This window comes from Panthera onca, chromosome A1 (assembly GCF_046562875.1).
Source record: "Panthera onca isolate mPanOnc1 chromosome A1, mPanOnc1 haplotype 2, whole genome shotgun sequence".
NCBI lineage: Eukaryota > Metazoa > Chordata > Mammalia > Carnivora > Felidae > Panthera > Panthera onca.
In genome coordinates, this window is record NC_138339.1 from 62202801 (window position 1) to 62229354 (window position 26554).

Sequence of the window (26554 nt, forward strand, 5' to 3'; positions counted from 1 at the left end):
ACGTGTCAGGCTCTGCTACTCTACACTGAGCATGGAGGCTGCTTAAGATTCTCTCTCTTTGCCCTTCTCCCCTACTCACACCCTAGCTCTAAAAGAGAGGAAAAAAAGAAAAAAGAAAAAAACACAACAGCCTACTTTAGACCAAGATTTCAACGTGAAAGATAAAGCATATCTATAAATGACCATGTATGGTTTGGCATAGCAGAGCCAAAGTCTGGTGATAATGAACTTGTTATTTATTGAGGTAAGGTTTTTCAAAAGAAGAAAAACTTTCTTAGAGGTTTCATTAGAATGAGGCAGATTACCCTTCTGTAGAGAATAACAAAAACCCAGAATAAAAGCCAAGACAAAGAGAAAAATTGAACTTTTTTTTTTTTTTAAAAAAAGCACAAAAACCCTACATACTAAAATTGTACACATCAAGTATTGGTCCAATCTTATATCAATCTATTTACATTAAACAGCACCATGGTTTTCTCATCCAGGTTAAACATGCCCAGAAAATTGTTATGCAAAGTATATTTTCCTTTAAAACAAAATAAATTCTTGAGAGCTCAAATTCTAAACAAACAAGAAAACTTCTTACCAACCATAGATTATTGATGATATCACCCAATGTAACTTAAGAAAAATAGGTTTGAACACTTTTCCAGTTGTCTGACTTTGAGAGATGTTGCTATTAGTCAATGTGGCACACAAATGACAACAAAACTCTTCGATGACAGGGCGTTACAGTCAAATACCCTCAAACCTCTACCTTCAAATATCAAAATACTCCTTCGGAATGAACGCTGCTATCGTCTCTTGAATTTAGATTCAATTATTAGCAATCCTATATTAAATGTAGCCACAATCTTTAAGATGATTGCATGAAGAAAGGGAAGTAAAGCTCTCAGAAACAGAAGTTACAATTACAGATATTATATCTAATCAGGCTATAGGAAATTTAATGCCATTTTAAACTTTACATTTAATTAGCAGTTTCATTTTGCCATTAAAATTAATAATAATAGTGCTTCTCATCCAAATAGGTGTGGAGGTCTGATCATTTTCCAAGGAGAGCAGTATAAGCACCTTCCTGCCTCTACCTTGCCATCTCACCGAGGCTCGGGGCTACAGTAATTATGGGATAGCCCCCTTCTCATTTGTGGAACTTCGAAAAGGCTCCAAATTAAATATAACCCTTGGCAGCTTTATTCCAGTCATAGTATGAGAGAATCAGGCGCTCTCATCAGATTTTTTTGTCTTCTCATCTAATCTGCAGATGGTTCTTAACTGGACTCTGTGCTAGGAAAGATGAGAGAGGAAAATTGTCATCCACCACAAGTAGAGGTAACAGTGAACTGGAAAGCACTAACATATAAAGCAATATTTCATCATTTGGTCTCACTGCTGATGTTTAAGCGATGTCCGTAAACATACTAGTAAATTAGGAGTTGAAATTTTCTCTTAGACTGAAAATAGGCACAATTCTCCCAGGCACAGATACAATGGGTTTTACTTACACCCTTCCTGCAGAGTGGGGGAGAAGAGAGAATTTACCTTATTATCTTATAGTGGGAACACTTGCCCTTGATTCCTTGCATTCCCTGGCCCAGTGCATTTGGGGGAACATGCTGAAAAGTCCCAAGCACAGTAGGTAGATGAATTGAAGGTATTACATTGTAGTGACCTTCTAAGCCTGGATATAAAAACAGCTTCATCATAGAGACATTTCAAAATATCTATGCAGCAAATGGACAAGTGACTTTTCAAGTGAGTATCAGCTGAAAATCAGAGATCTGACCGCACTAAATTATTGCCTAGTGTTCCAGAAGGGTGCCTGCCACCAATGTGTTGGAAGGCACCAAAATTTAGTGTGAATGTAAATAAGGAGCTCAAGATATGGGGATGGGGAAAGCAATACTAAAACACAATTTGCCAGTCTCTACTCCTTTATGGCTAAATAGTATTGAGCAAAGAATCAAGACCAGAATAGAAGTGAACCTTGAATACTGCTCTTTTCAGTTTCCATTTTAAAAAGCTCAAGTTTTATAACTGTTATTGATGATTTCTTGAATCTATTTTTTTTTTTTTTTTTGATTCTGTATTCACATGGTGCTTGGTGCTGTTCTTCATGGACATAACATTCTATTTACAGTCCAAATTGTTTAAATACAGTCATTACATTGTTGTTGGCTATTTTAAAATAAATGGTTATCTATTTTTTAACTGCCTTACAAATTAGAAACGGTAATTACATGAGTCTCAAAGCCTGGCTCTTTGTGTTTTATTAATTATTTTTGTTGGTCTCCATCACAGATGGAATTTTTCACTGGTAATTCCTCAGAACTAAATCCATTCATACGGAATTCAGAGCAGTGAAAATAAATTTCACGCCATAGAGTAGGAAATGACAACAACAATAAAAAGGGGCGGGAGGGATCTGGGGACCAGCCAATAGGACCAATCAGTTCTCCACTGGTGTTGGGTTTTGCAAAGGCTGGCTCATTATAACCTGTACAACATAGTCCTTTGGGATCTTCAGCTCTTCCAACTTCATTTTGTCGGTGAGAGGTCTGCCAGAAAAGAACCATCGCTGACTACTCGGTTCCACTCCTTCTGCTGCATGTAGCCTCCTCTTCATGTGGTATACCGTGTCTGTGCTGCGGACCACAAGTTTGAGGTCTTTGCCTGTGGAAAGGCGCAAACGGAGCTGACATTCGTATCCAGAATTAGGTGGTGGCTCAGGAATATCCAGAGTCTCTATGTCGCTCTTTTCCTCGATCATGTTGATGGGTGGTGCCAAGCAATAGACTGGAAGCTGGTATCTGTTTCCCAGTTCATCATAGCACTCTGTAAGTGCACCTTCAAAAAGAGAAGATATGAGTAAGAGTTTCAGCTCAATGAATGCATTTTTATTTATACCCTGCAAAATGCTCAAGCCTCTTGCTAGCTTGCCACTGTAGAGGAGAAAAAAAATACAAGGCCAATCACTGCCAGCTGCTCATCAAAGATCATCATGAAGGCCCATGGCCAATTATTTGGTCTTAACCTTATCTTAACCAGGACCCTAGCCCCTTACCCTCATGTTTTCTAAGCCATTTCGTACCTAATTCACACTTTCATTAAAAGAGGATAAAGGAAAAGAGGGGCGCCTGGGTTGCTCAGTCGGTTAATCATCCAACTCTTGATTTCAGCTCAGGTCATGATCTCACGATTTGTAAGATTGAGCCCTGCATCAAGCTCCTTGCTGACAGCATGGAACCTGCTTGGGGTTCTCCCTCTCCGTCTCTCTCTTTGCCCCTCCTCCACTGGTGCTTGCTTTCTCGCTCTCAAAATAAATAAACTTAAAAAAAAAAGGTAGGGGCGCCTGGGTGGCGCAGTCGGTTAAGCGTCCGACTTCAGCCAGGTCACGATCTCGCGGTCCGTGAGTTCGAGCCCCGCGTCGGGCTCTGGGCTGATGGCTCGGAGCCTGGAGCCTGTTTCCGATTCTGTGTCTCCCTCTCTCTCTGCCCCTCCCCCGTTCATGCTCTGTCTCTCTCTGTCCCAAAAAAATAAAAAAAAATAAAATAAAATAAAATAAAAAAAAAAAAAAAAAAAAAAGACACAGAATCCAAATTTACTAATATTATTAGTGTTTGGACCAAGTTAAGGGGATATTCAAATTGTGCTGGGATATCTTTTAAAGAAATAAATCAGCGACCTTAACAACAACCAAAAAAGCAAAAAACAGATCTCTAAACCCAATTCACCCCAACACAGTGTTCCAGAGCAGTTCCCTCAGTGCCTCAACTTCCTAAATACTTAGCCAAAAGTCCTTCGTCAAAGACACCACAAACTGGAGATGATGAGCTTACCAGCTGCTCTGGCTCCTGGCTTATAGATGAACCTCATTTGCACAATCACCACAAAAATGACTGGGGGGTTTTATTTAACCCCAATTAGTTAATCTGTTACAGAGAAGTTATGGGTTGAAAAGGAAGAACAAAAGGGGTAAGAAGTTTATAACCAGATAGCTCAGGGGAGAGAAAAAAATCATTTATGGTTTAGAAGGAGGTATTAATGGCTGATTTCTTTATAAAGCATAAATTGCATTATAATTACCAGGACTTCCCCTGGGAAGCTTGAAAGCATACATAATGAATGTTTTCTTACAAGGTTATTCATATCACGTCCTTTGTTCAAACTGGAACATTAATGTCAGCTGATTGTCAATTTGGATAAAAAATAAAAACATCTACCATATTCAAAACACTCACACAGGCTAATGAGAAGGGGGTTGGGACACTGAGAAATACTTATTAATGAACAAGTAAGTCAATGAACTGAACTTTGTGGCCACTATCAATAGGCTGAAAATATAAGGCATCCAAAATGAGACTGGAACAGTCACCAGCCCACCATGGCTTCTGTCTTCTAAATTACATGAAAACGGGTGAGAATTCAGTCACCAAGCATAACACACGTGAATCTCCCCTTTCCTCTGTGTTTAAATTTTTTTTTTTAATGTTTATTTTTGACAGAGAGAGAGAGAGACAGACAGAGCATGAGCGGGGGAGGGGCAGAGAGAGAGAGGGAGACACGGAATCCGAAGCAGGCTCCAGGCTCTGAGCTGTCAGCACAGAGCCCGACGCGGGGCTCGAACTCACCAACTGCGAGATCATGACCTGAGCCGAAGTCGGATGCTCAAGTGACTGAGCCACCCAGGTGCCCCTGTGTTTAAAGATATCATTCAGCCTCTGTGTTGTTCACTAATTAATGTGAATGCTAGGACATTGCAGAAATGGATACACTTCAAGCACAGTAGCAGTACCAACGCTATTTATAAATAATGGTAGACTCAGTTGTGCAAACTTCACTATTTATATAGCCTAGTCCTGAGGCAAAGAAATCTACTAGTGTCTTCCAGATGGGCTGGCCACCAGGAGAACTAGGAGAGAGAACATGGAGAGTTCACTAAAGACCCATCACCTCTATTAAGGAAACACCTCAGATATATATCCCACTGATATTGCTGGGGGGGGGGGGGGGTGTCAGTATGGTCAGCCTAAGTACCAGAGCATATCTACATAATTGTTCTGCTAGAAAAACATTCTTTTAGAGAAGCACCATTCCAAATCATTACCTTCGAAATCTAGAGACCAAGATGAAACTCCCAGCCTTGCTATTAACTAGCTGTGCAACCTTAAGCAATATTCTTTAACCTGAAATACGCTTCTCACTCAGCAAAATGAGGCAGGAGAAAATCTCTAAAGTGGTTTCCAGGTTTGCATGTGCTGCTTTGTCGTCAGTGCCATGACAGATATAAAATAGCAGGCCTGCAAACAAAAGCAGTCAAATGGCAAGCAGAACCACGTCCAGACTGAAAGACAGCTCTTTAGAAAAGGACTAGAGATGTCATAGCAGCTTTTGTACATTGCTACAACAGGAGTGCATGCCAATCTCAAAACAAACATACAATCAAATAGGTACTTTGGCTCTTTTTACATCTGAATGCCCCTACGCCATAGATAGCAGGCTTCTCTCTCTCTTTTTTTAAACGTTTATTTATTTTTGATAGAGAGAGAGAGAGAGAGAGCGAGCGAGCATGAGTGGGGGAGGGACAGAGAGAGAGGGAGACACAGAATCCGAAGCAGGTTCCAGGCTCCGAGCTGTCAGTACAGAGTCCGATGTGGGGCTTGAACTCACTCACGGACAGCGAGATCATGACCTGAGCCAAAGTCGGATGCTCAACCAACTGGGCCACCCAGGCGCCCCTTCTCTCTTTTTCTTAAAACTAATTTCAGGGGCACTTGGGTGGCACAGTCAGTTGAGCATCCGACTCTTGGTCTCAGCTCAGGTCGTGATCTCATGGTTTGTGGGTTCAAGTCCCAAATCAGGCTCTGCACTGATGGCATGGAGCCTGCTTGGGATTCTGTCTCTCCTTCTCTCTGCCCCTTCTCTGCTTGTGTCAGTTTGGTCAAAGTAAATAAATAAACTTAAAAAAACAAAATTAAAAAAACAAAATGCTACTTTCAGGCATCTTCTGCCAATTCATTCACTCATTTCTCTCCCTCCCCCACCTTTTTAAGATAATATCATAAAGGAAGAGATTTTATTTATTTATTTATTTTTAAAGCACACTCTACCCCCAATGTGGGGCTCAGATTCACAGTCCTAAGATCAAGAGTTGCATGCTTTATTGACTGAGCCAGCCAGGTGCCCCTGGAATGCAGTCTTCCCTTCTGCCCTTCAGCCCAACAAGTCAGAAATTCAGTTTTCAGACTTAAATCGGTGAGAATAAAAATTCCATGGAAGTGATGCCAGTAGATGGCATATCTTCTTATTCTAGCTCAGGCAGCACTCATGTCTATGATGCTGGAAATAAGCTATCCAGACTTCGTATCGCTTAGCTTCCATATTTTAATATTTTGGGAAAGGTAACTTGCACTTCATTAACATGAAGTTTTCTGATTTACTCTTTTCCTCACTTTTGTCAAATTATAATCTGAGTTACAAACATGTTCTAAATAACTAAATAGGGGAAGTCAGATATGATTTTGTTACACTTTAAGCTATAGTTTTATTGGTTATTTTCTCCCCAAATACCTGGGATCATAAGTTATCATTAAAAACAATCATTGCTGACAATATATATAGCCCACAGCTGAATATTACCCCAGAATTACCTGCTCAGAGCAGAATGCCTTCTCTGTAGGCCCAGAGTTTTGAACAATACACTCCCAATCCTCCATTGTTTATTAGCCCTAAATCTCTACACTAAAGACAAACTGCTCTAATAGTGATCTCTAACACACAACCTTTGTAGGACTTCACAAGGACTACTAGAAAAGAATCTTCACAGTGCACGGAGTTGTTGCAGGTACATTTACTAAACACGTGGAAGAGTGTAAGACCCTAGGGAGAAAAGGTTACAAGAGAGCCAACATTGTCCTAGATCCCCAGAAACTTCTAATTGAGGTAAGCAGATACAGCAAACCCACCAGAGATTTTAAGTATAAATTGACACATTGAAAATCAAACAAAAGCTGAGACATCACACAACAGAAGAGTGACTGAAGTTAACAGAGCAAAGGAGGAGAAATTCTGAAGAAAGAGTGTGTTCTGGGCAGGACACAGAAAGGGCATCTCAAGAAATAGGAACAATAAGAAAACAAGAATTAGTACAAGGTAAGCAGGAAATAGCAAGTGATTTTGCTAAGGTAGAACAGAGAATCGATGATGTGAAATGACTAGATAGACGGAAACAGTGGCAACCTGATAGAAAGATTTGGGACTTTAGACTTCGTAATGTAGGAAGTAACCGGAGGTGGCTGATACAGTACATGAGTTACTCATCCAGCAGATACTGAGTGGCTGTTACATGCCAAGCAATGTTCCAGGTGCTAGGGTTAGGCTAGTGAACAACAAAAGGCTGAAGGCTATTTTATCATTTGTATAAAGAGACAATGCCTGGTATCAGGGGGACCTGCTGAAATGACTGCCTGACTACAGCAATGGAAAGAATTGGATCTCAGAGAATATGGTCACTGGCCAGACCTATCGAGTGGTTCTGGATGATGGAAAAGAAAAAGGAAAGAATCACCTAAATAGGAAATGAGAGTGACAGAGAATTTAGGGTTACAAGATTTTTTGCTTAGTTTCTTAACTGCTTCAGGTTCAGTGAGATACTTCAACTGAATTATGTGCAGGTAACTGAAAAGACATACTGGGAAAAGGGTTAAGAGCAGCTTGTAGAGTAATAATCTCAGATGTACAGGTTTGAACATAAAAGCAGACATTCGCTCTAGCTCTAAGCACTTCTCACACATTAACATTTAATCCTCACAATAGCCCTCTATGGCCAGTCTATTCCACTCATTCTACAAATGAGAAAATTGAAGCAGAGAGAAAGAACTTGTCCAGGGTCAGACACAATAAGTGATAGACTGAAATAATCTGATTCCTGAAGAAGTAAATGTGTAACATAGGGATAAAACTACAGGGCTGGGTTCCCAAGTGATATGGCTAATGGGAAGAAAGAAATGGACATGGCGGGGGGGGGGGGGGGGGAGGCAGAGGAAAATTAAAAATTTTTTTTAATGTTTTTTTCTTTTTGAGAGAGAGTGAGAGAGAGTGAGAGAGAGTGAGAGAGTGTGAGGAGGAGAGGGGCAGAAAGAAAAGGAGACACAGAATTCGAAGCAGGCTCCAGGCTCTGAGCTGTTAGCACAGAGTCCGAACACAGGGCTCGAACTCATAGACCTCGAGATCATGACCTGAGCTGAAGTCAAACGCTCAACTGACTGAGCCACTCAGGTGCCCCACCCATGAAGAGGAAACTTTTAGAGGGATGAAAAGTCAAACATGAATCACAAGGAGCAAGAAGCCAACAGTCCAAATGCAGCCCACCAACACAACTGCCAATGATGTGAACAATATAAGATCCAAGAAGGAACTGGAAGATGAGGCAAAAGAAAACGGTGACTAAATTTCAGTGCTGTGAGTGAGGCCACCAAATGTAGTGACAAAATGGACCTATTACTGTCACTGTCTCACCTACCATATGTGAGGAATGTATGAACAACAGGGCAAAGTTGTAAGATGGAGAGTTTTCCTTAAAGAAAGCCTGTACGTTTAAACACAAGAAGGAAATAACCACTTTGAATGTCAATAATGTAGGCATTTTTCTACCTTTCTAAAATCACTTTTAGCTATGTTTGCATTTGCAATTTCTAGGTTTTTACTCACTGCCCACTGGACCCTGAGGGTATGGTTCATTTAGCAAATTCACTAGTTCTAAAGAAGTTCTGGTCAGGCTTGCTTACACTGCTCACCAAGCAGTCTCAGTGGAAGGACGCTCCTGTCTTTTTTCCCTTCTTCTCACAAACCTATCACAGGCTTCAAGTCCTAGGAGGGACAGATGGCCACCAGGATAGACAACTGCCAGGGTACCACCTCCCCAGGTCAGGAAGCCCTGAAATCTCCCCATGATAGAAAGAAAGCTGCCAAGGCTCCACCTTGTGTCCTAATTTCATACATATTTTCTCAAGTTTTTATTTACCTTCTGTCTAGATGACTTATGCAGATATTCTCTTTTCCTCGGTCAACTGTTTTCTATGGTTATTTTTAGTTAGGCACCAAAATACTTCACAAGAAAATTAAAAAGCTAAAACTAGATTATACGCCAAATAATAAGAATAGCTTTACTAAGTGCCAGAACTCTTTCTCAAGCAATGTTTCAGGTTAAAAAAAAGAGGCCTTTTTCAGCCTTTCATTCAAAGGCCTCACTGCTTATCCCTCTATGCTCACTCCTATAAGACTGCAGTCAGTCTTAATGTTTTTACTACTTGAGACTCACATAGCAACATGAACAAATTTTTGTTTTTTTGATTTTTTTAATGTTTGAGAGACAGAGAGAGAGTGAGAGAAAGAGCGTGCGTGCAGGGGAGAGGCAGACAGAGAGGAGGATGGAGGATCCAAACCAGGCTCTGAGCTGTCACCATAGAGCCCGATGCAGGGCTTGAACTTACGAACTGTGAGATCATGACCTAAGCTGAAGTCAGACACACTTAACTGACTGAGCCACCCAGGTGCCCCTACATGAACAAATTTGTTAAATTTGTAAAAATAAATTTTTACATTAGGCAACTTTTGGAGATACGAAAGGTTATCTTGTGATGATGGTTTCATGGTGTATACATGCCAAGTTGTACACTTGGGGCGCCTGGGTGGCTTAGTTGGTTAAGCATCCGACTTCGGGTCAGGTCATGATCTTACAGTCTGTGAGTTCGAGCTCCGCATCGGGCTCTGTGCTGACAGCTCAGAGCCTGGAGTCTGCTTCGGATTCTGTGTCTCCCTCTCTCTCTGTCCCTCCCCTGCTCATGCTCTGTCTGTCTCTCTGTCTCTCAAAAATAAACATTAAAAAAAATTTAAAAATACGTGCTGTTAGTATACTTCAATATACCTCAATACAGTTGAAATTTTAATATTTAAAATACACTGACAATCTGATATAGAAAACTGTCCTCCCAAAATTAATTAAGTGGGCAATGTCCTGGAACTACAAGGCTTTTGTCACATTGGGGGTCTCTTCCAAAGCTTGTAGAAATACTGTCTTTATTCTGAACTTTTCTTTCTTTTTCTTTCTTTCTTTCTTTCTTTTTCTTTCTTTCTTTCCTTCCTTCCTTCCTCTTTCTTTTTTCTTCCTTCTTCCTTCCTTTCCTTCTTTTCCCCTGATTTCTCTTTTCTAACTGACCCAAAAGGCACAAACTTTTTCAACAAATGTGACTTCTTATGGCAAAGGAAGGCCTAATAAAGTTGGATAGGAGCACGGAAATAACAGAAAGACTGTACAGGAACAAAACAGTAGGTTCATCCTATGATTTGGGAAGCCTACTGTCAAGTCTAATGGAGGACCAGAAGACTGGAGGAGAAGTAGTGAATCTGATGCAAGGAGTAGCAGCTTTGGAGTTGATCATACTCAAATTTTAATTTAGACACTAATTTTGGATATATTCAATCTGTTTCCCCAAGGACTGTAGTATCTATCTCAGAATTGTCGTAAGGATTAAATAATAAAACTCATGCAAAATTGCCTAATACATATAATAAACCCATTGAAAACAATAATGTTGGTTCCCTTCTCACACAAGTTTTAAATCTCAGAACCAGATTTACAGGGGAGAGCTCACTCACAGCAGCATCACAAAGCATCAAACTTTCACAGAGTTTGAGTCCAATGCGTTATGCCTCATGGGGTCCTCTACAAACCTGAATCGCAATGTCAAAAGGACCATCAAAATTACCCTTCATTCAAATATGAGTGGTCTTTTAGGACTAACTAATGTCAAGCTCTCATGCAAACAACACTTTCCTGGGAATTATATTAAGCTTATATCTGGCAGTCAAACACTAGGAGATGCTACCAAGTTAGCTATTAAGACGGTAGCATTCAGAAGCACCAAGTCTAATATGGAACCTGCTTGGGATTCTGTCTCTCCCTCTCTCTCTGTCTTCTAGCAAGCATGTGAAAGGTGGCTTAGCTTGTGTACATTGCTCAAGCCATCTGATAGTTAAACCATGATTAAGAGCTTGTGCAACATTTTGTCACATATTTAAGGGGACAATGATCTTCAGAGAAGCCTACTGACACAGGGACAATCTTTTACCTCTGCTATTTCAAGGCCTTTGTCACTCTAATTGAAAAAAAAAGGGGGGGGGGTGACAGAAACAGAAGAATGGTTAAGTTTACATTTTATTTTTTTTTTAATTTATTTTTATTTATCTTGAGAGAGATAGAGAGCAAGCAGGGGAGGGGCAGAGAGAGAGGGAGAGACAGAATCCCAAGCAGTCTCCGAGCCACAAACCGTGAGATCATGACCTGAGCTGAAATCAAGTTGGATGCTTAACCAACTGAGCCTCCCATAACGCCCCGATAAGTTTACATTTTTTTTTTTTTTTTTTTTTTTTGGGACAGAGAGAGACAGAGCACGAACGGGGGAGGAGCAGAGAGAGAGGGAGACACAGAATCGGAAACAGGCTCCGAGCCATCAGCCCAGAGCCCGACGCGGGGCTCGAACTCACGGACCGCGAGATCGTGACCTGGCCGAAGTCAGACGCTTAACTGACTGCGCCACCCAGGCGCCCCAAGTTTACATTTTATAACTCCAAATCATTTTTGTTTCTTCGAGGATAGAGTGGAAATCATTAATTAATATACTATTAACTTATGGTTAGTCATTCAACAGATCCTATATTAATTTCCTGTTTCATTTCTAAACACAATAGTCTGGAGAAAATCCTCTGTCTCCATGTATGTGTAATGTCTTCATGCTTTCATTCTTAAGCTTTATGTTGATGACAAATTTATCAATTAAGCTTATTAAAAGACAAATTCTGGGACACCTGGGTGGCTCAGTTGGTTAAGCATCTGACTTTGGCTCAGGTCATGATCTCACTGTTTGTGAGTTCGAGCCCCACATCAGGCTCTCTGCTGTCAGCACAGAGCCTGCTTCAAGCTCCTCTGTCCCCCTCTCTTTCTGTCCCTCCCCTGCTTGCAGTGTCTGTCTCTCAAAATAAACATTACAAAAAAAAAAAAGGCAGAGGGAGAGAGTGAGCAAATCTCAAGCAGGCTCCATGCTCATCGTGGAGCCCAGCATAGGGCTCAACCCCATGACCTGAGCTGTAATCAAGAGTCAGACACAATCAACTGAGCCACCTAGGCACCTCTATAGGGACCTTTAAATAACCCAGAATTCATGCACTGCTTCTTTTTTTATTTAAGTTTATTTATTTTGAGAGAGAGAAAACGCGAGCAGGGGAGGGGCAGGAAGAGAGGAGAGAACAAGAATGCCAAGTAGGCTCCGCACTGCTATTGCAGAGCCTGATGTGGAGCTCAAACTCACATACTATGAGATCATGACCTCAGCTGAAGTCAACTGACTTCAACTTAAACCAACTGATCCACTCTGGCACCCCATGATCTGCTTCTTAACGGGACTCTCACTTAAGGGAAACAGAAACAAGGCCTACACATACGCATCCTGCCTACCCATGTCTTAGAGAATCCACTTGTTTCTCTTTAGTGTTAATAGAAGTATACCGTTTGGGGGGGAGGGGTTGTTTTTGTTTTTTTCTAAAGATTTTTAGTGATCTCTACACCCAATGTGGGGCTTGAATCCACAATCCCAAGATCAAGAGTCACAGGCTCCACTGACTGAGTCAGTCAGGCGCCCTGGTTTCAAAGTATTCTATATAGTGTGGGAGAGATTAAAAATGGAATTAACACTGAAGATTACTTGTGTGGTCACTCAACAAAAAACAGAGATGAAATGACTTGATGGTGTTATTCAATTGCTTTGTTACTGTTAAATCCAGGACTTGAGTTCAAATCCCAATTTCAATTCCATGACTTCTAACTTGGAAAAAGGACACAACCTGTGTTTCATTTTCCTCATCTTTTAAAACGGGGGTTGTTGTACGTGATTATTACAGGCATGAGGATTATATAACATCAGTTCAAACCATCACGAGTTATTAGTATTTTATTACTCTTGATTCTCAGTCCAGGTGTTCTTTTCATCATGTTGGCTCCCTCTACATAGAAATGCTCTATTTAAGCTACTTATAAGTGCCTTGATGTTTAAAAACTTACATTGCATTATACATAGTTTGATCTATTCACATTTGATATATTTTGAGATAAGACCAGGAAAAAGGAAAAAAAAATTTCTGGGCAACCTGTATTTTGAAGGTGATTTTAAAAAGTTTTTAAAGAATTACCCTTTTCTACCTCCCATATCCCTAAGCATGAAAAAGGACAAAAGAAATGGACCTTGAAAAGCATAACTGAACACCTGCCAATGTTTAGTCACAAGAATAATAAAGTTGGAGTTAAGTCTATAAGTAAGAGAAAAGTGCATGTTTGAATAACAGTGAGCAGCTACTCCTTTTATACAAGAAAGGTTAAAAGGGGAGCTTTTACATTTGAATTGGAAGGAAGATGGAAACCACACTAACTGTAGATGCTAAAGAAATAACCCTTTCTAAAAAATTAGAAGGTAGGAAGAGGGAGTAGCCAATTTTAAAAATTGTTTTAATCTTCTATATAATAATTCTAAAAAGCATTAAATGCTCATCTTTATAAAACAGATACTGTTTCTGAAACAAACTATGAGCCAGATTCTGTGAAAAATAAGAATTAACAACCACCTTTTAAAAAATATGTTATTTTTTGGGTGCCTGGGTGGCTCAGTTAAGCAAGTGACTCCTGATTTCAGCTCAGGTGATGATCTCATGGTTCATGGGTTCAAGCCCCACTTTGGTCTCTGTGCTGACAGCACAAGCCTGCTTAGGATATTCTCTCTCTCTCTCTCTCTCTCTCTCTCTCTCTCCTCCTCTTCCTCCTCCTCCCTCCCTCTCTTTCTCTCTCTCTCTCTCTCTCCACTGCTTACGCCCTGCTCTCTTTCTCTCTAAATAGATAAACTTTAAAAAATAATAAAATAAAGGGCGCCTGAGTGGCTCAGTTGGTTAAGTGTCCGACTTTGACTCAGGTCATGATCTCACAGCTCATTGAGTTCAAGCCCCATGTCGGACTGCACTGACAGGTTGGAGCCTGGAGCCTGCTTTATTCAGATTTGCTGACTCCCTCTCTCTCTGCCCCTCCCCAGCTTGTGCTCTCTCTCTCAAAAATAAATAAATAAACATAATAATAATAATAAATAATTTTATTTTTAATTAATCTCTACACCCAATGTGGGGCTCGAACTCACAACCCCAAGATCAAGAGTCACACATTCTACCAACTGAGCCCGGCAGGCATCTCACACCTTAAAAAAACAAAAACAAAAGGAAAAACCTGTTTATGCTAATTTGGGTAAGCCATTTAATCTGTAACCTAGTTTTAGTGGCAAAATACTGTGTTAGGAATGTTTTTATGATTTTTAGGTAATGCCAAAATAGCAATCAGTTAGAAAAAGGAGATATTCTTTAAGAAATTTAGGACCATAGGTAAAAAGTGTTGTGTAAATCATGAAAAATAAAGCTCTGGGGTGCCTGGGTGGCTCAGTCAGTTCAGCATCCAACTTCGGCTCAGGTAATGATTTCGTGGCTCGTGGGTTTGAGTCCCGCGTTAGGTTCTGTGCTGACACCGCAGAGCGTGGAGCCTGCTTGGGATTCTAGGTCTCCTCTCTCTGCCTCTCCTCACTTGTGCTCCGTCTCTCTCTCTCTCTCTCTCAAGAATAAATACACATTAAAAAAAAAATTAAAAATAAATAAATAAAGCTCTTAAAGGATAGAAGGCTATAGAAAAGAGATGCCAGATACGAGAATCACTAGGAAGATTTTTCCACAATATACATGTCCATATCATCCTCAATCTGAGTCACAATTTGCAGAGTGAAAATATATGCATACATATAATATTCCCAGGTAGTTATGACACCAGCTGCCCTCTTAACTCTCCCTACTGCCATTTGAGAGTAATGAACTAAAGACACCACTGATATTAATAAAGGGAGATCATTAGGAAGCACGGAATTATTTTGTACTTGGACAAGGCAAAAATATAATGAATATGACCTGCAGACTGGAACTGAGACAAGGACAGAATCATTCAAGGAACCACTATAAGAAAATAAGGGAGGAAACATGGGGTAGAGGCAATGGGTGGTGGGATGTGTTTTGGTTGTTTCTTTCAAAAACAACACAGGAAAGAAGATAGTTATTTTATAGGAACAAAAGCCATTGAGAAATACATAATTTTTGTGCACATAACACTGACATTAAATACAATTTAAACCAAAAAGTGTATAATCCTTGCTTATTTTGTACACACAAAATCTAAAATAACAGACAAGATAGCAAGACCTATACAAATAACATTTACAAAGACATTTCCGTATAGTTTTCAAACGTTGAAGAATTTTTTATAATATTTATATTGGGAAGATAATATGAATAGGTTGAGATAATAAGATTATGGAAAGAGAAGACAGAGAGGATGAGATGAAAACAAGATAGGAGAGAGATCTGACTGAAAGAATCTTAGAAAGGAGTGTAGGGCCTAAGATCTCTTCAGATTGTCAATCTAATATCTAAGTATTGTTCGATACTCTTATGGTAATACTAACAGATGTAGATGAAAGGGATAGGGATGGCCCAGATATGGGATGATACTAAACTATGTCCTCAATGTTTAGGTGTCTAATAAACCTGTAGCTATTGAGTTAACACAACCTCCAAATTCGATTAGGCATATGCCCATGGGCAATCTCCTAAAAGCCAGAAAAAGACGTTATCAGTAGATAATATATCCAGAAAAATGAACAAACTCTATAATTAAAGATTTGTATATAATTAATACAACAAATTTACTTGTTAATGTCAGAGTTCAAGAAATACAACCATTACCTTCCTAAAGAAGGAAGAAAGGTGGTCACAGATACACAACCTAAACTTACACCTTAAGAGCTGGAAAAAGAACAGCAAATAAAACCCCAAAGCAACAGAACACAGGAAACAATAAAGATCAGAGCAGAAATCAATGCCATCGAAACCAAAAAAACAACAGAACAGATCAACGAAACCAGAAGCTGGTTCTTTGAAAGAATTAACAAAATTGATAAACCCCTAGCCAGTTTCATCAAAAAGAAAAAGGAAAGGACCCAAAACAGTAGAACAAATCAACGAAACCAGAAGCTGGTTCTTTGAAAGAATTAACAAAATTGATAAACCCTAGCCAGTTTGATCAAAAAGAAAAAGGAAAGGACCCAAATAAATAAAATCAAGAATGAAAGAGGACAGATCACAACCAACACAACAGAAATACAAACAATAATAAGAGAATATTATGAGCAATTATATGCCAATAAAATGGGCAATCTGGAAGAAATGGACAAATTCCTAGTAACATATAAACTACCAAAACTGAAACAGGAAGAAATAGAAAATTTGAACAGACCCATAACTGGTAAAGGAATCGAATTAGTAATCAAAAATCTCCCAAAAAACAAGAGTTCAGGGCCAGATGGCTTTCCAGGGGAATTCTACCAAACATTTAAGGAAGAGTTAACACCTATTCTCTTGAAGCTGTTTCAAGAAATAGAAATGGAAGGAAGATTTCCAAACTCTTTCTATGAAGCCAGCATTACCTTGATTCCAAAACCAGACAAAGACCCCACTAAAAAGGAGAACTATAGAACAATTTCCCTAATGAACACGGGTGCAAAAATCCTCAACAAGATACTAGCCAATTGGATCCAAAAATACATTAAAAAAATTATTTACCACTACCAAATGGGATTTATATGTGGGATGCAGGGCTGGTTCAATCCGGAAAACAATCAATGTGATTCATAACATCAATAAAAGAAAGGACAAGAACCACATGATCTTCTCAATAGATGCAGAGAAAGCATTTGACAAAATATAGCATCCTTTCTTAATAAAAACCCTCAAGAAAGTAGGGACAGTAGGATCATACCTCGAGATCATAAAGACCATATATGAAAGACCCACCACTACTATCATTCTCAATGGGGAAAAACTGAGAGCTTTCCCCCTAAGGTCAGGAATAAGACAGGGATGCCCACTCTCGCCACTGTTATTTAACACAGTATTGGAAGTCTTAGCCTCAGCAATCAGACAACACAAAGAAATAAAAGACATCCAAATCGGCCAGGAGGAGGTCAAACTTTCACTCTTCGCAGATGACATGATACTCTATGTGAAAACCCAAAAGATTCTACCAAAAAACTGCTAGAACTGATCCATGAATTCAGCCAAGTTGCAGGATATAAAATCAATGCACAGAAACCGGTTGCAATCCTATATACCAATAATGAAGCAATAGAAAGAGAAACCAAGGAATTGATCCCATTTACAATTGCACCCAAACCATAAAATACCTAGGAATAAATCTAACCAAAGAGGTGAAAAATCTATACACTGAAAACTATAGAAAGCTTATGAAAGAAACTGAAGAAGACACAAAAAAATGGAAAAGTATTATTTCATGCTCCTGGATAGGAAGAACAAATGTTGTTAAAATGTCAATACTACCCAAAGCAATCTACATATTCAATGCAATACCTATATCAAAATAACACCAGCATTCTTCACAGAGCTAGAACAAACAATCCTAAAATTTGTATGGAACCTGAAAAGACCCTGAATAGCCAAAGCAATCTTGAAAAAGAAAACCAAAGCAGGAGGCATCACAATCCTGGACTTCAAGCTGTATTACAAAGCTGTAATCATCAAGACAGTATGGTACTGGTACAAAAACAGACACTCACATCAATGGAACAGAATAGAGAACCCAGAAACCCACAAACGTATGGCCAACTTATCTTTGATAAAGCAGGAAAGAATATCCAATGGAATAAAGACAGTCTCTTCAGCAAATGGTGCTGGGAAAACTGGACAGCAACATGCAGACGAATGAACCTAGACCACTTTATGACACCATACACAAAAATAAACTCAAATGGATGAAAGACCTAAACTTAAGACAGGAAGCCATCAAAAGCCTAGAGGAGAAAGCAGGCAAAACCTCTTTGTCTTGGCTGCAGTAACTTCTTACTCAACACGTCTCCAGAGGCAAGAGAAACCAAAGCAAAAATGAACTACTGGGACCTCATCAAAATAAAAAGCGAAGGAAACAATCAGCAAAGCTAAAAGGCAACCGAAGGAATGGGACAAGATATTTGCAAACGACATATCAGATAAAGGGTTAGTATCCAAAATCTCTAGAGAACTTACCAAACTCAACACTCAAAAAACAAATAACCCAGTGAAGAAATGGGCAAAACACATGAATAGACACTTCTCCAAAGACATCCAGATGGTCAACTGGCTCATGAAAAAATGCTCAACATCACTCATCATCCGGGAAATACAAATTAAAACCACACTGAGATACCACCTCATACCTGTCAGAATGGCTAACATTAACAACTCAGTCAACAATAGATGGTTTTAGGATGCGGAGAAAGAGGATCTCTTTTGCACTGCTGGTAGGAATGCAAACTGGTGCGGCCACTCTGAAAAACAGTATGGAGGTTCCTCAAAAAATTAAAACGTAGAACTACCCTATGACCCAGCAATTGCACTACGAAATATTTCTCCAAGGGATACAGGTATGCCATTTTGAAGGGACACATACACCCCAATGTTTATAGCAGCACTATCAACAATAGCCAAAGTATGGAAAGATCCCAAATATCCATTGATGGATGAATGGATAAAGACGTGGTATATACATACAATGGAGTATTACTCAGGAATCATAATGAAATCTTGCCATTTGCAACTATGTGGATAGAACTAGAGGGTATTATGCTAAGCGAGATTAGTCAGAGAAAGACAAATATCTGACTTCACTCATATGAAGACTTTACGATACAAAACAGATGAACTTAAGGGAAGGGAAGCAAATATAATATAAAAATGGGGAGGGGGACAAAACATAAGAAACTCTTAAATATAGAGAACAGAGAGTTGCTGGAGGGGTTGTTGGAGGGAGAATGGGCTAAATGGGTAAGGGGCTTAACGAATGAATCTACTCCTGAAATCATTGTTGTACCATGTGCTAACTTGGTTATAAATTATAAAAAATAAATTAATTTAAAAAATTAAAAAAAAAAAGTACAACCATTAGCACTACTATTTATCAAGTGTTTTCTGGACTATGGTAAGTAATTTATATGTGTTATCACATTTAATCAACACAACCACCCCATGAGGTAGGTAGTTATAATCCATATTTTACAAATGAGAACACTTAAATTTCAGCAACACCACTGAGTACTTCTAGGTAAAATCATGTAGCTAAATAGCTAAGTTATAAACTAATGGTGAGTTAGAGCACACGACAGAACACAATTCAAAAGTCCACCCAAGAAACACTGTTAAGTTTCAGATATGAACAAGGAAATTCAGTCAAGGGTACCAATGACAGTAATACCCAGAAAGTTATTTTAGACATTTGAACAAGGAAAGATCAAACATCAGTTTGATTCCTTCATACTAAAGCAGAGAATAAGCAAAGAGATCTGAGCCCATATCCAATAAAATAATGCATAGACACTTGCCTTACATAAAACAGAGCTACTTTGTCTCCATGAACCTGTAAACAGGCCATAATTTATAGAACACAATCAGATATTCCTATAGATAACTATGATAAGTACAAAGTAAGGGAAGTCAAAGTTCTAAGGTTCTGGGTCTCAGGCTTATTCTACATTAAGGCAATCACACATAAACAATTATTCTTTCCCACCCCCAATCCCCTACTCCCAACTTGCAAACCTATGCAAACAATAAATAAATACTGCTCTAAAAATATAGGCTATAAGTATTAAAAACAGAAGGAATGTAATTAATTATACATATATAATTTATATATTACATATATATGTATATATGTTACAAAACATATGTATATTACATATATAATTTATAATTAAAGTAATTATAAAGGAAGACTCTTTCCTTTATATAAAGCTAGCTTTTTTTTTTTTTTTTTTAAGTAGGCTTCAGAGCCCAGCACAGAGCCCAACACAGGACTTCAACTCACAAACTGTACATTAAGACCTGAGCTGAGTTCAAGAGTCAGATGCTTACCCAACTGAGCCACCCAGGTGACCATAATGTTAGTATCTGAAGACAAGATATAGAACTGAAAGAGGTAACAGAGCAAGATAATGTCCACCACCCCAATTATTATAAGAAGTAAAGAATTTAGAGGGTATTCATGAAAATCAGGACTAAAGAGTCATACTGAAATGACATTCAGTTAAACATTTTTTAAATGTAGGAAGGATAATTTTTCCATCTGTGCAGAAAAAGTGATCTATATATAGTAGGTGCTCAATAAATGTTATTAACACAAGCCTATGCTAATAAGCTTTCATAATGAAGAACAGGACACCTATAGAATATGTATTTAAAATTTCTTTTTAAATTTATTAAAAAAATTTTTTTTAATGTTTATTTTTTAGAGAGACAGAGTGTGAGCAGCAGTGGGGCAGAGAGAGAGGGAGACACAGAATCTGAAGTAGGCTCCAGGCTCTGAGCTGCCAGCACAGAGCCTGATGTGGGGCTTGAACTCACAAACCATGAGATCATGACCTGAGCTGAAGTTGGATGCTTAACCTACCAAGCCACCCAGGCACCCCTAAATTTATTATTTTTGAGAGAGAGAGAGAGAGAGAGAGAGAGAGAGAGAGAGAGAGAGAGAGAGAAAGAGAATGCACACATGAGTGGGGAAGGGGTAGAGAGAGAGGCGGGGGGCGGGGATAGAGGATCCGAAGCAGGCTCTATGGTGACAGCAGAGAGCCCAATGTGGGGCTCGAACTCACAAACCGTGAGATCATGACCTGGGCCGAAGTCGGACACTTAACAGACTGAGGCATCCAGGTGCCCCTGGAATATGTATTTTTATAAGTTTCTTGGAAGCACAGTTAGTTCAGAAAATTAACAGAGATTTGGAAAACTGGGAAGGATACTATCTTTATTAAAGTTAAAATATCTTTATTTGAAAAGGAGTCAAAGGACATAAAGCAGATGATTAAACAGTGAAAAGCAGTGTTCTGAAAATGTAGACAAAAAGGGAGATATTGAAAAAGAAACAATGAAGATATAAATGAACAGAAAAGGATACAGAAGAATGCAGGTGATTATATACAGGACTAACGTGGAAAAATATTAATTTGAAAAACTAAAGAGAAAAATTTTATAAATACAGTATAAAATTAACACTTAAAGCTCAGCATACCATGAAAAATTTTGAAGTGTTTCTAATCAAAGAGACCAAGCAAGAGGATGTGCATGGGTCCAGCAGATATGTGTTCCTGGAAATACTCAAAGCTAATGGTGGTCCCTAGAGTCACATTCCTAAGCAAAAGAAAAAGGTTCTTCATAATGCTCAGGCCTGCAACCATAGAAAACTGTCCTACAAAACATGTGACTTCTATGTTTAGTTTTTTTCATTTTGCTAAAAATAGGCTTGATGAGAAAGCATAAAGACTAAAGAAGCATCCACTGAGTCTCTAAGGCTTCTGAGATCTAAATGTGAGACTACTTCTCTAGTGCTCCTAGGAAAGGAATAAAGTAGAAGCTCTAAAAGATTGGGGTAGGGGGTGGAGGGTCCTTGATGAAGAACAAGGAAGTTTCTGAGGACGTAAGTTAGAAAATACAGGTTATTAAGCATTCTCTTTCATGAGATTAAAAATCTCATGATTTTTTATCTCATTAAATCTTTTTTTCATTTTTATTTATTTGCAAGAGAAAGCACACAAGTGGGGGAGTGGGGCAAAGGGAGAGAGGGAGAGAGAATCCCAAGCAGGCTTCGTGCTCAGTGCAGAGCCCCATGCAGGGCTTGATCCCGCAACCCCGGGACCATGACCTGAGCCAAAATAGAGTTGGATGCTCAACCAACTAAGCCACCCAGGCATACCCAAGATATTTAGATACTAAAAAATACATATATTGGGGCACCTAGCTGGCTCAGTCAGTGGACCATGTGACTCTTGATGTCAGGGTCATGGGTTCAAGGCCTTACGTTGGGCACAGCTTACCTAAAAAAAAAAATACACATACACACACACACAAAGTAAATCCACAAAGAAGCAAAGACAAATGTTCCTCTTTGATGGGGGGGGGGGGGGGGGAGTGTGCAGGGAGGAGAATCATGCATAGCAAGTAAAATGAACACTTCCCATTTGGTTTCTTGTTATTAGAAAGGAGCTGATTATGTTCCCCTTTGTCCCCGAGGACCACCAAACCTACCATGTGGTAATGTTATGTTTGCACCATCAATGATTGCTTGTGCCAGTTCATGATCATTGCTCTCAAAAGCATGTGCTGCAGCCTTCAAGGCATCCCAAATCTCTTTACGGCCTTCAAAAGCTGGTGCAGTATCCCAAAATTCATCCCTCTTGCTGCGCAGTTGTCCATCTGTCATGGGATAATCACTTTTCCATTTGGGTTTCTCCTTTTTCAAAGGCTGGTTACGACCTAAAGCGACTGAGAAGAAAAATAAAAAGCTGATATGAAAACCAAAATTTATAAACAATGTATTAAAAGTGATCTGGTCAGTCCTCTTTGATTCACTCATCAAAATTATAGCTACAAGTTTGCCTACTAGTCATTCTTTTTTTTTTTTTAGTTTATTCATTTATTTTGAGAAAAACAGAGCGTGAATGGGGACGGGCAGAGAGTGAGAGAATCTCAAGCAGGTTCTGAGCAGTCAGGGCAGAGCCTGACACGGACTGAACTCCTGAAACCATGAGATCAAGACCTGAGCTGCTATCAATAACCAAATGAGCCACCCAGGTGCCCCGCCTACTAGTTAATTCTTGCATTCTGAAATCTCCCTATTTAAAATTTTTTTAATGTTTTTTATTTATTTTTGAGAGACAGAGACAGGCGGAGCATGAGTGGGGGAGGGGCAGAGAGCAAACAGGAGACACAGGAGACACGGAATCCGAAGCAGGCTCTAGGCTCTGAGCTGTCAGCATACAGCCCGACACAGGGCTCAAACTCGTGAACCGCAACAACACGACCTGAGCCGAAGTTGGATGCCTAACCGACTGAGCCACCCAGGGGCCCCTGAAATTTCCCTATTTTAGAACTACAAGAGCAAATGAGGACATTAGAAGGTTCTATCCAAAATGTCCATTGACAAGTTAGTAATTCTTTTCAACTCAGTTATGCCTTCTCCTCAGGATGACTTTAAAAATTACCCAGAAAAATAGCAATAAGGGTTTCATCAAACAATAACGGCAGTATTTTAAAAAGTCAAAGGATGACATAAAGAGAGGTAAGATATTAGGAAAAATGAAGTAGCAACATTAGTTGGACTCTCAGGACTCTGGACATATGAAGCCAGAAAGTAGAAACTGAGAAATCCCCAAGAAGGGAAAGACTGCTTTGTGGTGTCCAAAGAACAGTCAAACCACCGGCTCCATATGAAGAAACCTAATCATAGGAGCATCCCCTGCACTTCAGTCAAGAAAGTGTAAATACTTTTCTCTGAAACCTATACAGGAGCTATTTTGAAAAGAGTGAGGGAGAAGGTCAGAAATCAGGGCTTCACTCTTTGGAGAAAATAGGACTGAACAGGTGATCCTTGATAATGAACCAAGGGAGAAACTCCTGACTACAAGGAGCAGAAAAAAGAGGGCAAGAGTCCACTCCTCTGTTGCTGTAAAAGGCATCATAGCTCCTTAGAGAACGTCACATAGTAGTAGAGCTAGAACAAGTGTGATGTAAGTTTTTTGCACCCAGACACTTACCTGGCCTAGGATCACTGATCTCACACTGACCTACAGAGCCATTCTTAATCTTATATGGAGCCATAGGTAAGAAATAGTTTGACAGATGGAAAAATAAGTAAAAAGAAAACTGAAGCTTGATGGAGTCTTGGGTAAGAGTGGGTGGAAAGTAAATGACACAGTGGTGGGAAGGAGAGGGTGTACATCAAAATTCAATGTTCTATATTTAAGAGCAGAAAGAATACTAATTTAAAATAAATTATTCTCAAAATGGTTCTAAAGAGGCCATGAAATTAACCACTCCCTTACTGGCCCAGAGCCAAATAAATTTGAGCTATTCATAACTCCAGTCCCTGGGCAATCTCTATACCCTATACCAAACTATCTTCCTGATGACAGAACTAATACTGCCAAATGTGTCTGGTTTGACACTTGGATTAAACCATGCTCTCTCCCTCCAAACTGGCCATTTTGTCTCAAGGCAGCAAACATGAGATCTCATCTTCTACCTTCAGAACAGCACATCATGTCACTGCCAGCTGTTTTCTCTTAAAACATTCAGTGTTTTGACTCCTTGTACTTTTTGGCTCTGTAACTTATCCTAGTAAAATGCCAACCAGTTGAGTTCTAAAAGGGTATGAACAGCAGAGTAGGAAAACTGTCTATTTAGTAGCAAAGCTAGAAATAGAATCCAAGTCTCTTCATTTAACAGGTATTTACTGAACGTCCACTAAGGGTAACACTATAGGTGTGTGTATCTGGTTTAATTCAAATGTGAGAAACACAATCTATACTCAAGATTTTCCCTTGCATCTTCCAAATAATAAATGTATACAGAGCATTATTCTCTAAAAGGTGTTCACAATATGTCAGATAATCGCAATCTACTGGTTCTACCAAAAGGTAAAATGAAAGGCAAAATTTATTTTCTGCTATATTAGCCTTTAAAGTCAGAAATAACTGGGGCGCCTGGGTGGCGCAGTCGGTTAAGCGTCCGACTTCAGCCAGGTCACGATCTCGCGGTCCGTGGGTTCGAGCCCCGCGTCAGGCTCTGGGCTGATGGCTCAGAGCCTGGAGCCTGTTTCCGATTCTGTGTCTCCCTCTCTCTCTGCCCCTCCCCCGTTCATGCTCTATCTCTCTCTGTCCCAAAAATAAAAATAAAAAAAAGTTGAAAAAAAAAAAATTTAAAGTCAGAAATAACTTAGGGACAACACTCAGTTTACTGAACAGACAGTAGAGGGCAGGATACAATAGGTAAATACCGCCCCCCCCCCCTCCCTTTTTTAAAGTAGTCTTCATGCCCAGCATGGAGCCCAAAGTAGGGCTTGAACTCAGGACCCTGAGATCAAGACCTGAGCTGAGATCAAGAGTCAGATGCTTGGGCACCTGGGTGGCTGAGTCAGTTAAGTGTCCAACTCTTTATTTCAGCTGGGCTCTGATTGTGATCTCATGGTTCATGAGTTCAAGCCTCATATTGGACTCTGTGCTGAGAGCATGGAGCCTGTTTGGGTTCCTCTCTCTGTCCCTCCCTGCTCATGTGCTCTCTCTCTCAAAATAAATAAATAAAACCTAACAACAACAACAAAAAGAGAAACTCAGTGGTTGAGCCACCCAGGCACCCTGGTAAATGCTTATTTGAATAGGTATCTATTCAACATTCAAATTAGTATCTATTATTCAAAGTTATCTATTCAATAATCAAATAAGATACCCATTTGAATAAAGTTTTGAGTCTTCCTGAGTAGTTCCAGAGAACTGTCTAGCCTCACATATATTAAACATATCAGAGAGATAACTAGTTGTAATTCTGTCATTGTGAGAGAATTGCAAAGCAAAGGCAGAAACAACAAAACCTGAACAATCTCAGTACCTACACCCAAGAAACCTAAAGAGGCCCTCAGAGAGACCAAAAAGAAAAACAATAAAGGTAGAAAATACTTTCGAAAAAGGAAAAGCCCCTTCCTTACAAATATGAGGTAGATTTTACCTCCCTCCACAGAGAAGTTTTAAGAACTCCCATAAAAAAAAAAAAAAAGTGATGCATTATGCTTCTTAAGGATAATCATTCCAAATCCATTTCAAATCTATATGCTGTAAAGTTCCAAAGTAATTGCTTTATGTAAAAGCAAGGAAGACAAAATAAATGCTTGTGATATCAAGTAAGCCTCCTTTTCTCTGTCTAGGTCTCTGTTTTTCTCCATATCACAAATATATGTAATAAAGAATGTCTTTCTATTAAATGTCCATTGTTAAAATACTTAAGCCTTTACAACATATTATTTTAGTGCAACCATTGAGCAGTGATTTTTCACTAGAAAATATGAGGTTAAAAGCTTCATCATTTTAAACTAAATGCAGTTTGTTGCCTAACTTACCTTTGTTAAATAAACTGGAGAAAAAATGGATATTTAGCAATTAATATTTAGCATAATTTAGCATTTAAACTATGCTCTTATGAAAACATGAAAATATTTAGGGTTTTATGAGGATTTTAATATCTGTAAAGCACTAATAAAAATCATTAGTATATAATAAACTACAAATAAGTGTTTGCTAAGTAAAAATAAATTTGGGACCGCTATATAAAATAAAAAACCTTAAGACATTTTTGCAAAAATACACAGGCTAAGTCTTTTTTCTTTTCATACCTTCTGAATAGAACCTGACATTCTGAGAATTTGACATCAAGTACCCCCCTTAATTTTGAAAAGAAATGTTCTATGACTGTCATGCTCTTCCTATGTGTTCATCGGAGTATTTTTTTAGGAATTGGTCATCAAATGTGCTATGATTTTAGCCAATACTATAAACCTTTA

The 26554-nt window shown here is 39.1% G+C and overlaps 1 protein-coding gene across 2 annotated transcripts in view; it reads right to left on the bottom strand.

Moving 5' to 3' along the window:
- Positions 1 to 354: 354 nt before the first annotated feature.
- Positions 355 to 26554, bottom strand: part of UBTD2 (ubiquitin domain containing 2) — a 63471-nt gene continuing 37271 nt past the window's right edge. For both annotated transcript variants that reach the window (XM_078446856.2, XM_078446857.2), the window contains exons 2-3: positions 22252 to 22488; positions 355 to 2847 (exon numbers count right to left, since the gene is read on the bottom strand). In XM_078446856.2, the coding sequence (XP_078302982.1) occupies positions 2450 to 2847; positions 22252 to 22488 (635 nt within the window). In that variant the 3' untranslated portion in view covers positions 355 to 2449. The remainder of the gene's footprint in view (positions 2848 to 22251; positions 22489 to 26554) is intronic.